This window comes from Siphateles boraxobius, unplaced genomic scaffold (assembly GCF_051911475.1).
Source record: "Siphateles boraxobius isolate OS27281-9 unplaced genomic scaffold, OSU_SipBor_1 22, whole genome shotgun sequence".
NCBI classification, from domain to species: domain Eukaryota; kingdom Metazoa; phylum Chordata; class Actinopteri; order Cypriniformes; family Leuciscidae; genus Siphateles; species Siphateles boraxobius.
Window position 1 is genome coordinate 19,104,400 of NW_027508833.1, and position 15,865 is coordinate 19,120,264.

General features: G+C 34.6%; 1 protein-coding gene across 6 annotated transcripts in view; it reads right to left on the reverse strand.

The window, feature by feature from the left end:
• Positions 1 to 15,865, reverse strand: part of kiaa0586 (KIAA0586 ortholog) — a 121,238-nt gene that overhangs the window by 23,987 nt on the left and 81,386 nt on the right. For all 6 annotated transcript variants that reach the window (XM_077238964.1, XM_077238963.1, XM_077238962.1 and 3 more), the window contains 9 exons: positions 14,915 to 15,093; positions 13,313 to 13,457; positions 12,992 to 13,166; positions 11,140 to 11,387; positions 10,010 to 10,086; positions 9,462 to 9,587; positions 7,954 to 8,143; positions 5,572 to 5,693; positions 3,415 to 3,490 (listed from right to left, as the gene is read on the reverse strand). In XM_077238964.1, the coding sequence (XP_077095079.1) occupies positions 3,415 to 3,490; positions 5,572 to 5,693; positions 7,954 to 8,143; positions 9,462 to 9,587; positions 10,010 to 10,086; positions 11,140 to 11,387; positions 12,992 to 13,166; positions 13,313 to 13,457; positions 14,915 to 15,093 (1,338 nt within the window). The remainder of the gene's footprint in view (positions 1 to 3,414; positions 3,491 to 5,571; positions 5,694 to 7,953; positions 8,144 to 9,461; positions 9,588 to 10,009; positions 10,087 to 11,139; positions 11,388 to 12,991; positions 13,167 to 13,312; positions 13,458 to 14,914; positions 15,094 to 15,865) is intronic.

A 15,865-nucleotide genomic window follows, 5' to 3' on the forward strand; every position in this document is an offset into this window, starting at 1 on the left:
ATCAAGAATCTGTGATTTGTTCATTCTATTTAACCTTTTATTAACTGACAAAAGTACAAAGAAAAGTTTTCACATGTTTTCACTGACCAACATAATTGTTTTTTGTAAATATGAAAAAAATGTGATTTTGATGGCTTCAACACACCCCAAAAAAGTTGGGGCAGAGAATTGTTTACCACTGTGTCACTTCACCTTTCCTTTTAATTACACTTTTTAATCATTTGGGAGTTGAGGATACTAATTGTTGGAGTTTTGCTAGTGGAATATTTGCCCAATCTTGTCTGATACAAGACAGCGGCTCAACAGTCTGTGGTCATCCTTGCCTGATTCTCCATTTCATGATGGGTCGTACATTTTCCATAAGAGATATATCTGGACTGCAGTAAACAGCCAGGCAACATCCCTTCTATGGTGCAGAGTGTCTTGAAACCACTCAGTTTTAGCATGTGCAGAATGAGGCCTGGCATTGTCTTGCTTCCCAGGAAAGATGTCATCTTGATGGCAGTTTTTGTCTCTGTACAATCCAAATATATACCTCCATGTCAATGGTACCTTCACAATAATGCAAGTTACCCATACCGTTTGCAATGATGCACCTCTATACCAGCACAGATGTTTGCTTTTGCACCTGTCGCTGGTGAAAGTCTGGTTGGTCCCTTTTGTCTTTGGGACTGAGAACTCGGTGTCCGTTTTTTTCCAAAAACAAGCTGAAACATGGACTTATCCGACCACAGCACACATTCCCACTGTCTTCTAGACCATCTGAGATGAGCTCAGGCCCAGAGAACTCGCCGGCATCTCCACATAGAACTGATGTAAAGCTTTCTCCTTGCGTAACAGTGATTCAAGTGGCATTTCTTAATGCAGAGTCAGACTGTGTTCAGTGAAAACGGTTTTCCAAATTACTCCTGAGCACTTGGCTGTATTTAACGGATTAGCATGATGGTATCTTGTGCAATGCCATCTGAGGGCTCAAAGGTCACGCACATTCAACAGAGGTCTACTGCCTTGCCCAACACAGACTGAGATTTCTCTGGATTCCCTGAATCTTGTGACAGTATTATGTATGGAAGATGATAAAAGGCATAAATGCTTTGCAATCTTGCATTGGGAAATGTGATTTTTTAATTGTTTGACAATTCTCTCATGATATTTGGCACAACGTGATGAGCCATGACCCATCTTTGCTTAAAAAGACTGAGACGCACTTTTATACCCAAACATGATACCCTCAACTATTACCAATTCACCTGCTCATTGTGGACTGTTTCAAAAGAGTTGGATAATCTAATTTGGATAATCTTTTCACTTTTATTTGGTCTCTGTCTCAACTTTTTTGGGGTGTGTTGCAGCCATCAAAATCTGTTCATATTTACAAAATACAATTATGTTGGTCAGTGAAAACATTGGAAAACGTTTCTTTGTACTTTTGTCAGTTGATAAAAGGTTAAATAGAATCAACAAATCACAGATTCTTGATTTTATTGCATTTTACAAAATGTCCCAACTTTTTCTGATTTGGGGTTGTATTTTAGGATGCCTAATAACATCTGGCAGGGGGACTGCCTGTGAAAACTAGCCTGTGGCTAACTCGGGTACGCTTACATTTGTTTTGAATGTTGATCAGTGTGCTGTCCCTTTTCAAATAAACAAATAAATAAAATAAAATAAACGACAAATGAAAAAGGGAAAGAATGAAATGGCAAATGGAAGAAGAAGGGATGCAGAACACAGAAGGCAAAGAAAAGGAAAAGGCCAATTTTCAAGGTTTACTTTAATGTCACTCAGCATTAGGCGTTATTGTACACATGCATAAGTGATTATTGAAGGAATTTTTGTCAATTAGAATCAGAAGTAGAAGGAAAATTTGTCTAAACAATTTTTTTCAACTTTACTGAAAGTGCAAAAAGCCAAGAAGTTTGTGTGACAAGGCTGCAGTGTTCAAATTTAAGATAGATAGATAGAATGACAAATAGATAAAATAACAAATAGACAGAACGATAGATACATAGATAGAATGACAGACAGAACGATTGAATAATAGATAGATAGAATGACAAATACATAGAAAGATAGATAGAGTGATAGACTGAACGATTAAATAATATATAGATAGATACTGTAGATAGATAGATATAATGATAAATAGATAGACAATGATAGATAGAACGATAGATAGATAGAATGACAAATAGATAGAGTGACAAATAGATAGACAGAACGATAGATACATAAAATGATAGATCGAATGATAGAATGAAAAATAGATAGAACGATAGACAGATAGATGGATGGATGGATGGATGGATGGATAGATTTAATTGTCAGCTGTTGAGATAGAGGTGTTTTTGGTCAGTGAATTCGGGTAATCAGTTCAGGACGAGTACTAGAGCTCACAATGTTCTCTTATATAAGACTTAATAAAAAGCACAGGGCAGAGAGAATGCTTTCTCAGCTCAAATTTCATTATGTCTAATCTGCAGAGCTGTCCTGCATCTGCACACATACAACACTCTAACGTCCAACAGACACACATCTCTCGTCTCTCTCTCTCTGCCATCGTTTCTTATATCACAAACAGCCATTTAGAGTTAAATGTGTTAAGCATGTGTGTACATATGTTTATGGTTGTGGCATCATAACCATGACAGCTTATTTTCCATAAATGGCCTGGCTATACTAAGGAGGGAGTATGACTACAACAGAAAAAAGTTCATTTTATATATAGCCATGCAAAAACTCAACCTGTCCAACTGGTCCTAACCTTCAAAATAAAGGATGCATATGCCATCTCAGCGCCTGCTGTCACTAAGATATTTGTCTTCTGTTGTGCCCCTTCACACCTGACTGAAAGTTATAAAGCTGACTCCAGCATCTCTGCATCCCTGACGCGCAGACGAGAGGACACACACCTCAGATAGAAGTGGACAATCATGCTCTGACCAAGACAAAGGAACAATGCAGACGGTTGCCCTTAAGGTGCACTGCCATCTAGAGGCTGCAAAGAAAACTATTTTACTGAGGTGAGGCTGAGACAAACTCGTCCTGCGTGCTTTATTATACAGACACGAATGACACGTTGATTTACATCGAGGCACATTCATTGATTTACATTGAGCTAGGAACCCTAGTCATTTATAGAGGTTGGGCTCTTTTAACTCGAGTCAGTCAGTAATTACTAGAACACCTCCATACCATTTACCCATTTAATACTGTGTTTTTAATACATTGAGAAAAACCTAATCTGAAAAATCTATTTAATCATTGTTTTCCAGAAGAGAAAAACTGCAAAGTTGATGTGTATATCTTCAAAATGTTCATTTTACTTTTTTTTTTTTTTGCAGAAAACTGATATTTTTAAGACCAAGTTGGGTCTTTAAACATTAGGGATTTTGTGTGGACATGTTTTTGTACCTGGTTCCTCTTTGTCTTCGTACTGCCTCACCAGGATTGGTGCAGGTCTATGAACCGCCTGTGCTGTCTGGGACCTCTAAACACAAAAAATGAGAGGAGATGAGACTAGGACAATAGCGGAGGAGAGGGGCGTCGGGTGGACACTGTATTCAGAGGGATTTTACAGGGAACAGAGGGGAAAAACATTGTTTTAATCGCCCTCATTCAGGGGGGTAAATCTCCACATATGGGCGACCTACAGACCGAGAATCCTGGGTTAATGAGGGTCTCGAGAATTTGCACACACCACTAAAGAGAACACTTTGTTTTTGCGATTAAGAGAAAATCAGGGACAGAGGTCGTCCCTGAGCGGAAATTAGCGGAACACTCAGATGTACCCAGAACAAATTACACAGCACAGACAACTGGCATTTGCTTACCATTTTATAATAACTTGAATAAAAGTGCTACGGTCTCAGTCTGTCTGGAACAAGCACAGAAAAGCAGAGTCTAACAAACAGTTAAAAGTCCCAATGCTTCTGGAATGTTGCTCAGATAATCAGATTTGAAGGGCGAAACCAGAGACCACATATTGATGGTCCACTCGTACATATACCCTATGAATGTAATAATATCTAGAATATACAAGCCTAAGCATTTTTTTGTGTGGGATTTGAGGACAAGGAACTCAATTATTGATCCTATTATTTTCAAATTTTATTCTTAAATTGAATGAAACAGTTATTGAAATTACTGAAACTGAGATATCTGTCTATATATATATATATATATATATATATATATATATATACAGATATATTATATTACTACGTTTCACATATAATTAACAGTAAATTAATGAGATCTGGTTGTTATCCTGTCATGAGAGTTCAACGATGCTGCCAATGTGCCTATTTACAATGTGATTTTGCAGAGTTGAGTATTGTAGCCAATCTCACAGATTTATGTTAATAATAACAATCACCAATCAGAGGTGTTTATGTTACCGGTAGTGAGAATCCGCTCAGTATCTCTCAAAACGCTAAATTAGTTTATATTTAACACAAGTTTACTAAGTTCTTATTCGCAATTTAAAGAAAAGTTTGCTTTTCATAAGACTTTGTGACTTTTTCTACATGCTGCAGTGCAAAAAACTGACAAAAATAGATTTTTAAATGTAATAATAGTGATTGCTGGTCACTATTCTGCTGGCTATAGTGGTCATTTGATTTCTTTTTTGATTTCAAAATGAAAGTTTTTGTTTTTCTACATCGCAAAACTTTTAGGGATTTGGTCATCACATCAAAAATATAATTTAAATTGGATAATATTCAGACTTATGAGCTTTGAAGTTCTGGAAAAAGTTGTGTGAAGTACTTGAAAACGGGACCGCCACGTGGAGGGAGTAAGTGTAGATGACGTCAACCTTGGCTTTTGGTGAACTGATGATGCCACTGAGCAGCAAATCAGTATATTAGAATGATTTCTGAAGGATCATGTGACACTGAAGACTGGAGTAATGATGCTGAAAATTCAGCTTTGATCACAGGAATAGATTACATCTAAAAAAATCAACTAGAAAACAGTTTTAAATTGTAATTATATTTTACAATATTACAGTTTTCACTGTATTTTTGATCAAATAAATGCAGCCTTGGTGAGCATATGAGACTTCTTTCAAAAGGTAGTGTAAAATATATGAAATTCCACCATATTTTTAATCATTAGACAAGTGATCAATTAAATCAACCGAAACATAATGTTACCATAACATTTATCATCGTATAATGAAATGAACCCCTCCTTACTACACACTTAAATGCCTAAGGTGGAAATAGTTATCTTTTAATAAAAAGCAATAACTTAAGTTATTAAAAATCTTAAGTTACTAAACTATTTTTTCTGCCGATGTCACCAAGGCCACACGGACAAAGAAAAATAATAATTAAAAAAATCATCGCCCACTTTTTACAATCCAATCAAATCCTAATGGTTACATTCAAGGTGTGTACAATATTAGGTCCTGCTGTCTAATCACGGAAGTCACGTTCACACATAATTATGTTAGTTAATATAAATGAAAGCTATTATTGTTGGGCTTCCTGTTTGTAACACGAACAGAAACTGCATCCCTCTTGCTTCTTAAAGAAATAATTCAGGCTCTGTCGCTGTACTTGCCAGATGTTCCGTGTCCTGTAGCTGAGGGGAGGAGACCGTCATCACATGATAAACCTCAGCTTCTTTCTGTTCCTCCGATGACCAGAGGTTGACTGACAGCCCACTGTTCTCAACCACTGCACCTGGTTGCCATGGATACAACATATGAATATCTCAGACTGCATGCAAAGTACAGTATGATTTGATATCCGTGCTCAACGCCCAAGAACAACAAACTCAATAAAAATACCACTTTATCATTAAACCATGCATATTTACAGGAGTCTTTGTCATGTATACATATATTCTGATAGCCTGTAACATGCTTGTACATTCAACAGTGTTCTTAGCAGGTTGAATGTGATGTTTCCAGCAGCTTTGATTTTTCTTTGTTAGGGGAACTCTATTGCAGTTAAGAAGAAAGCAAAATAGCATTAAATTCTCACTCCGTCAAGGATGAACTCTTGTTCATGCAGCTGGGGTGTGTGTTTTTTCTTTGGCAGCACTAGTCTCTAGGCAACACGGAGGCTCTTTTTACTGTGAGCAGAGCGATCTTGGCTTAAAGTAAATATTGGTTTAAGCCAGCACAGGAAGAGGTTTGGGACCTACACCGGTGTTCTGTTGCCCGGGACTCATAACTTTAGATGTACTGTCCACACACTTTTGGACTGCAGATGCTCTAAGTACACTAAACATTTAACAGAAAAACATTTTAAACGCCGGTCAGTGTTTTCCAAAGCATCTCTGCTTAATAACTTTTATTTACTTACATAGGTTTCTTTTTAGCGTTAGGTTTTGGACAGTCTGTTTTAGTTTTGGAACATGATACGAAACTAATATTGACTCCAAAAAAGTCCAACACAGACTTTATTCATCACAAAAATTCATGTTTTTTACCCAATCAGAGCTAGACGGATATTCAGGTAAATTGTCAGAAACATACAGCAATTTAAGCTTAACAGTTAGACATAGCCCAAAAGAAATATATATATATATATATATATATATATATATATATATATATACATATACATTTTTTTATACATTTTTGAGCAATTAGATTGCAAAACACAACCATATATATAACTTCAACAACAATAATAAATGTCATTTAATGTAATTGATTGTTATTACTAGCAATACTAATTTTCTTTCTTAAAATGTCCTTCTTGATGTGTATCTCCAGCCGATCTAAATATAATAATAATAATTATAATAATAGAATTATGCAGATATCATTTGAAAATTCCCTTCTTGAAGAGAGGTCAGAAAATTTAGAAAATTATTTTATAATTTATAATGTAACAAAAGCTTTCTATTGCAAACAAAGTCTGTTCTTTTGAACTGTCTATTTATCAAAGAATCCTGAAATAAAAATGTACACAACTGTTTTAAACTGATAATAATAATAAATATTTTTTTAACTGCAAATCAGCATATTAGAATGATTTATGAAGGATTACTGAAGACGAGGAATGATGCTGAAAATTCAGCTTTGCGTTACAGGAATAAATTTGATTTTGAAATGTATTGAAATAGAAAACAGTTATTTTAAATTGTAATAATATTTCACAATATTAATGTTTTTACTGTAGTGAGATTAAGATTCTTCTTTTAAAAACATAAAAAAATACCGCCCCCCGCCCCCCCCAAAAAAAAAAAAAAAAAAAAAAAAAAAAAAAATAATATATATATATATATATATATATATATATATATATATATATGTAATTAAAAAAGTATATATATATATTAGTCAGTCTCTACTTTAAATGTATCTGTTACTTTAACAGGAGAAGAGACATCGAGCAGAGAATAATGGAATAAACATTAGCGGGGAGAGTATTTGTGGTTGTGTTTGGACGCTGTTCACAGGCTGTGTAAGAGGAAGCTCCGAGTGGGAGTGGGAATCATTTCCGGCTGGTTCCCTGAGCTGGAGTTCTGATGAAGTATTCAGACCACCTGGCTTCCCCTGTGTCAGCCTCAGCTCGCTCTTTCACACACAAAATCTAAAGCAAAAACAGCTCAAATCCCTGCGTCCACATAACACGGGTAGTGTGAGACATGCCCCATTAGAGACATCCCCACGGAGGACCAGTAACACTGCCAAAGGCGAACAAGAAAGAGACGTGGCCACCCAAATGGCCAGAGAAATATGACGGACAATAAAAAGATTAATGGTGACAGGAAAAACAACATTAAAAGCGAGATGAGGTTTATATGTTTGTAGTACATGCGTCAAACATAGAGACCTTTAACACGACACACTGGCTTGACTGTTAAGGCATGTGACGTAAAAAAGTCATTAAATTCTGCGTGAAGTTTTATCTATTTATTTTCTATGGTAAAAGAGTGCGTACGTGCAGAAGAATAGTGTTGGTTGTCTGAGTGATGGTTTTATACCCGTGACTTCAGCGAGCACTTGTCCAGGTGACGTGAGCGTCGAGTGAGGTGAGATCTCTGTGGTTCTGGGCTGTGTGTGTCTCTGCTGATCTATGAGTGAGTGTCCGGTCATCACACTCTGCTCTGTGGCCGTCAGCAGAGGTCTCTGACCCTCACTGACCTCTCCACTGCTCTCCTCCTCCCACCATCTCTGAGAAAGAGAGATCCATTATTATGAGCATCTTTTTGAACATATCCTATAGCGCCATCTGCTGGATAAGAGCGACACTAGCAATACTTCAATGAGATATGATTTACATGGATAAAAACCTTCAGTAAAACAGGAAATAATGCGCTGAACTAGGGTTTGAAGAAACGTTCAGAGAAAAATAATATACCAGTGTACAAAAAATTATAATTATAAAGTTCTTAAGACTGGTCAGAAAGAGATTAATGGCAATTATTTTTTTTAAACTGAGAGCCATAGTTTTGTTTATACATCTAACAGTACACTTAATGGTGGGCAGAAAATATTTAATAGAAAGTAAATTATAATATAAAGTAAATATTTTATATAGAGTAAATATTATTAAATTGTGTAATTTTTTTGCATATTTAATATTAAATAAGATTACACTTTACATAATACTTCAAATGTATATTTATGCTTTATGATTTTTACCCCAGTATAAATGAGTCTTTTCACATAAAACTACATCTGCTGCTTTCATGTTTGGGGGTTTTTACTAATCAAAAAAGTCTGGAAATCCCTGGTTTATGTTACACATCACCAACTTCACAGGTACAGCCCTTATAAGTAATTTACAAACGTTCACCAAATCTATTTGACCAAATCTATTTGACCAAATCTTTAAAGTCCCCATGAAATCAAATTTGCCTTTTAGTATGAAAATGTTAAACTTACCGTTATCTATAAGCTAATAAGCTCCAAAACATTGACAAAAATGTGCATTTAGATGATATAAGCATTCAAAACTTACAGTCTCTCACTTCTGCCAATATGGATCAATGACTTTAATGACATCACTCTGCACTTCAGCTTCTCATCTGATTTTCTGTCCAAACAAAAGCTCTCTAGAACCTAAAGCGTCCCGCCCCCTACACTATAAATAGATACTGAAGCTGGCTAAAATGGGTCACTTGTTCACACAATTACTATATTCTACATGGTGAATGGCACATAGTGCACTATATAGTGGATAGGGAATGATTCCATTTGAGTTCTGCACAGAATGCTAAACGATTTTAAAGTGATATAGAGGAGATTAGGAGGAGAAAAACCGAGGTCAACAGCTCTGGCAGAGCAGTGATATAAACGAAACGCTATAGGCCATTTAAAAAAAGGGGAGGAGCTGTTCGATATGGCCCGCCCTGTCTTCCTGTTTCAGTGGAAATTATGTCAACACATTGAATAATGCTCTAGACACTTTCAAGACACTTCAGTGGGCCCTTAAAAAGAACCAAACATCATTACTTAATCAGACTGCTTCAAATAAGTCCTGTGATACCTCTGACTGCTGTGATTGGTTAACAGGGCCACGTTCCATCCTGGCCAACAGAGACAGGACGGGATCATGATGAGCAAGGAGGCGTGGAGCTCTAATCACCTGACCCTCACTGGGCGGATCATAATCCTGAAAGAAAAACCAGAGGTTTGTAAAAAAAATCAGTGCATTTCATTTGATCTATGCACCTCTGGAAAATCTCTGTTTTATTGCACATCGTAATCAATTCTATCACTGTATGAGTTCTTTCCCTCCCCACATTTCCAAAACACTTGGAAATTCTGATCAGATTTAGTGTTTTCCACAATGCTAATCATGACAGATGATTGTTAAATCAGCAAAAACTGTTACTGGCTGTCTCCCCAGTTCTCATTGAGACTGAACCTCCAAACTTGGGCTAAAAGCTCAAACCCAAAGCTGAAATTGTCAGTTCATGTTTAGCCATGTCGGTCTTATTATTTAATTCCATTTAATAAAAAGTTTAATAAATAGTGAGGTAAGACACAAGTGTTTGGGTCTGTTACTAAGACTCGTTGCATTCAAACATTCACCATATCTTGGACTCCATGCAGGGAGCTGTTCAGGCTGGTAATAAAATTAGGCAGAAGGACTCCTTCCTGTTCCAGAACTGGGGAGGAAAAAACAAAAACAAATTTAGGGATCATCAGAACACTACAGGGAATATATAATGGAATTCCTATATATATAATGTATAAATATATATATATATATAAATATATATATATTCCATATATATATATATATATATAGAAAGAAGTATCTTATGTTCATCAAGGCTGCGTTTATTTGATCAAAAATATAATAAAAACAGTAATATTATGAGATATAATTTCAATTCAAAATAACTGTCTATTCCTGTGATGTAAAGCTGAATTTTCAGCATAATTTCTCCAGTTTTCAGTGTCACATGATCCTTCAGAAATCATTCTAATATGCTGATTTCTTATTATCAGTCTTTAAAAGGGTTATGCTGCTTAACATTTTAGTGGAAACTGTGATATTATACTACAATTCAAAAGTTTATAGTAAGTAGGTAACTAAAGAAAAAAAATAATGTAATGCTTTTTTTCACCAAGGACACGTTAAATTGATCAAATTTGACAGTAAAGATATTTATAATGTTACAACAGATTTCTATTTAAAATAAATGCTTTTCTTTTGAACTTTCAATTCATCAATGAATCCTGAATGTATCTCAGTTTTCCTCAAAAATATTAAGCAGCAAAAACTGTTTTCAACATTGATAATAATAATAAATGTATCCTGAGCAGCAAATCTTCATATTAGAGTGATTTCTGAAGGATCATGTGACACTAAAGACTGGTGTAATGATACTGGAAATTAAGCCATCGCAGGAATAAATTACATTTTAAAATATATTAAAATATAAAACAGTTCTTTTAAGTTGCAATAATATTTACCAATATTACAGTTTTAAGCATCTAATTATTACAAACTTTTGACCAGTAGTGCATATATATGTATAATGAAATAATACATTTAGGCTGTTTGTGGGTGTGTGAGACACTGCCCATTGTAGAGTGTTTCAAATCAGGCATTCATAAATGTCAATTTTGTTCTTAGAAGGCATCTGCTTATGTAGACAGTGAGGTTTTGGATCAGTCTGGCTGTGTGAGTGTGTGTTGGACCGATCGTGTACCTTTGACTGCTGCCATCTGGCCGTGAGTGAGCAGCAGCTCTCCCTCTGAGATGTGTCTGGCTGGCATCTCGGTCTCAGTGACAGTCTCACTGGAACTAGAGCTGCTCTCCGAGGAGGAGGAGGAAGAGGAGTCAGGGGTGGCGGCAGGAGGAAGAGGAGGCGGGGGAGTCGCTGGTTTGGAGGTGGGAGGAGAAGATGAAGGGATGACTGGTTCTTCTGCATCGTCATTTTGGGCTACTGTCATCACACTGCGTGTCAGAGAGATGAAGGGTGTTAGTGAGCGGCACATATTCCTACACTGTCAACACTGACATAGAAATTAAACATTGGTAACAAAAACAATATAAAAAGGAAATTGTGATTTTCATACAGAAGTCTTTATGGTGCAGTAGCAGCAGCAGATTTGAATTCCAAAGGTCCGAGAGGATAAACAATAGTCATGAAACACTAAATTACACTGTTTTGCTATGACTCAATATGGGACAATAATGTAAGATACAAAAAAAAAATATGGTAACACTTTACAATAAGGTTCATTAGTTAACATTAGTTAATGTATTAACTAACATGAACTAACAATGAGCAATACATTTGTTACTATATTAGTTAATCTTTGTTAATGTTAGTTAATACAAATACAGCTGTTCATTGTTTGTTCATATTAGTTCACAGTACATTAACTCATGTCAACAAATATAACCATTGATTTTAATAATGTATTAGTAAATGTTGAAATTAATATAAACTAACTAAGATTAATAAATGCTGTAGAAGTATTGTTCATTCTTAGTTCATGTTAACTAAGTTAGTTAACTAATGAACCTTATTGTAAAGTGTTACCATATTTTTAAGTAATAATTGAAAATATTTTGTGTTACCAAAATGCGCAAAACGCATGTTACCAAAAATATTAACAAATCTGGCATTTACTTAACTAAATGAGTTATTTGAGGTGACAGGATTCAAACTGTTATTTTTAACCTGATGTTCTGCTCCACATATTGCATTGTCAGCAGCATCCCAGAGAAAATGGTGTTGACAAAAGTTTTTACATATTAGACCAACTAAATGCAGATTCTATTTTGTTTTTCAGGTGTTGATAGCTACTAATACCGACTTAAAAGAAGAGCAATAATCTAAAAATTCGAAACTATTTATTTAGAATTTGGATGACAGTTAACACATCATAGTTGTGAGACAAAAAAATAAAGGTCTGTGTGACCTTGTTGAACCCCTAGCAGGTGAAGAAATAATATACAAATATACAATATAAATATGAATATAAATATAAATATTATATATATATATATATATATATATATATATATATATACATATATATATATATATATACACACACACACACATTTTTAGTTATATGTGTGTGTATATATATATATATATATATATATATATATATATATATATATATATATAAAACAGTTCATAGTTAAAATAAAATAAAATTATTTATTTGGATTTTATACTGATCATTCTTTTCAAATTGGAGATGTTGTTTTGTCCCATGTTTCTAGAATTAGTCACATAATTACTATTTTGAACAGCAGGTGGCACTGTGGGCCTATATACCACATCCTTAATAATGGGATCACAAAATTCATTGTCAGGCCTACATTTCGAGGTAGACATACTACCCTAAGTTCTAGTGAACTAAAAGGTAAACTGTTTCACTATTGACAACTCAAAGATTCCATGCATGAAATATACTAGCTTTTGATTCCGTTCCTTGCTTTTCTGCACAAATAATATTAGTGTGCGTTTATTTGCTTTGCTTTACTATTTAATGTAAGACCAACATATGAAAGAATGAAAATGTGGTAATAAGACGTACACAGATTCTGGCTGTTGTTCCTCCTCCAGGGGGAGCTCTGTTCCTCCCAATGGGTGATGCTGCAGGGTGGCTGACTCTGGGCTCTGATTGGCTGGAGGAGGAGAGGGTGTGTCCACCCTGGTGGGAGACGGGATTGGTGTGGTATTCGGTGTGCCCACATGAATTCTATCTGGTACTGAAACAAAGGCAGAATGGTTGTAGTGCTGACTGATGTGACTGTGTGAACAACTGTGCTTAACACCTTTACAAATAACTGATGTGTCTGTTGGCAGCATGTATAAGGCCAGTGATTCATTATGTTCATAGAAATCATTGTCAGACCTGGTGAAGCAGATTCCTGATGGGTTTTCTTGGGAGACAGAGCTGTAGAAAGATGTTCGGAGAGATCAGGAGTTCTGACAGGAGATGGCGGCTCTTTCAAGCTGGGCTCAGGAGTGGGTGCCGGTGTTGGTATTGTAGAAACCTCCTGCAATATTAGCACAAAATCATCACATCTTTTTACATCATTACCTGGTATTTAAGTTATTATCATCATAATGGACAAATATATGGAACCTTGTTTCCACCATGGAATAAAAAATAAATAAGGTAATTATGACTTTGTACCTCACAATTTAGATTTTTTTTCTCGTTATTGTAAGTTTATAATCTGCGATTCTCGCTTTATAACTGACAATTGCGAGAAATTAAGTCAGATAAATTTGCGGGATTTTATGACTTTTTTCTCACAATTGTGAGATATAAACATGCAATAGCGAGTTATAAAATCTGAGAAAAATAATTTTCGGACTCATAATCGCTAGTTTATATCTCACAATTTTGTTTTGCGAATCAGAATTGCAAGATATAAACTTGCAATTCTGACTTTATTTCTCACAATTCTAACTTTATTTCTCACAAGTCTAACTTTATTTCTCACAATTGCAAGTTTATATCTCACAATTCTAACTTTATTTCTCACAATTGCAAGTTTATATCTCTCAATTCTAACTTTATTTCTCACAATTGCAAGTTTATATCTCACAATTCTAACTTTATTTCTCACAATTGCAAGTTTATACCTCACAATTCTGACTATTTCTCACAATTGCAAGTTTATACCTCACAATTCTGACTATTTCTCACAATTCTGACTTTATTTCTCACAATTCTAACTTTATTTCTCACAATTGCGAGTTTATATCTCACAATTCTAACTTTATTTCTCACAATTGCAAGTTTATACCTCACAATTCTGACTTTATTTCTCACAATTCTGACTATTTCTCACAATTGCAAGTTTATACTTCACAATTCTGACTATTTCTCACAATTGCAAGTTTATACCTCACAATTCTGACTTTATTTCTCACAATTCTGACTATTTCTCACAATTGCAAGTTTATATCTCACAATTCTGACTATTTCTCACAATTGCAAGTTTATATCTCACAATTCTGACTATTTCTCACAATTGCAAGTTTATTTCTCACAATTCTGACTATTTCTCACGATTGCAAGTTTATACCTCACAATTCTAACTTTATTTCTCACAATTCTAACTTTATTTCTCACAATTGCGAGTTTATATCTCACAATTCTAACTTTATTTCTCACAATTGCAAGTTTATACCTCACAATTCTGACTTTATTTCTCACAATTCTAACTTTATTTCTCACAATTGCGAGTTTATATCTCACAATTCTGACTGTATTTCTCACAATTGCGAGTTTATATCTCACAATTCTGACTTTATTTCTCGCTTTTGTTATTTATAACTTGCAATGCTGACTTTATTTCTTGCAATAGTGAGATATAAACACGCAATTGCAAGTTATAAAGTCAGAAATTCTCACAATTGTGAGATAAAAAGATGCAATTACAATTTTTTTTTACAAAAACAACTAATTCCATAACAATGAGGGTGTTTTAGACTCCAGTACCTCCTGAGTACCCTGTGTTTGAACAGGGGCAGTAGGTGCTCTCTGTGTCTCTCTCTGTCCCAGCATTACAGCAACGGTTTCAGCCAACACTTCATTTACACATTGTCTTATGAGCTCAGAGTCCACTGGTACGCCTGTGTCCACAAACAACTGAAGACCACCACCGCCTGCGGCCTCCACTGCCACACAAACACACAGAGAGAGGAAGATTACCTGGTGGATATGGCACATGGATGTTCGACATGGATAGAAGTTGTCAACTAAAACAATTTTTAAAAACATTAGCAGCTGTTGCCTTCTTTCTTTAGTGTTGTTATTGTGAAGAAAAAAATGTTTGAAAAATAAAGCTAAATAAATAATAATAAAAAACTAAAACTAATAAAAAAGCACATAACAAAATTACTAAAACTAACTGACCAATACTAACAGCAACTGATGCTGTCTAATCATTTTCACTGCACATAAGTGTTGTTTTTGTTAAATAAAAAATAAATAACAGTTGTTTAAATAAAAAATTAATTAAAGCTAAATAGACATTTTAAAAACCCCAAAATGTATAATACAACTAAAAAAAATCCCATAAAAATTACTAAAACTAAACTAAAATGAAAAAATGAAAATATAAAAATCAAAGTCAAATTATGAATAAATACTATAATAATAAAAATAATAATAAAATAACTGCTTTGCATGATGTGAAAAACATTTGTATAGATTCTGATACATAGTCTTAAATCATGATGTTGAATAATTTATCAAATTATTTAAATGAAGAAAAAAAAACATCAAATCAAATACTTTTCAGTAATTACAACTCATTCCAGTCCACTTAAGAATAATATGCATATATTCCAGTTTTTGTATACTAAAAACCACAAAAATCAGGAGTTTATTTTAGGAATGCTTGTCTAGTAACAGTAACCAATAAGGGTGGAGCTTAGTGAACGGTCA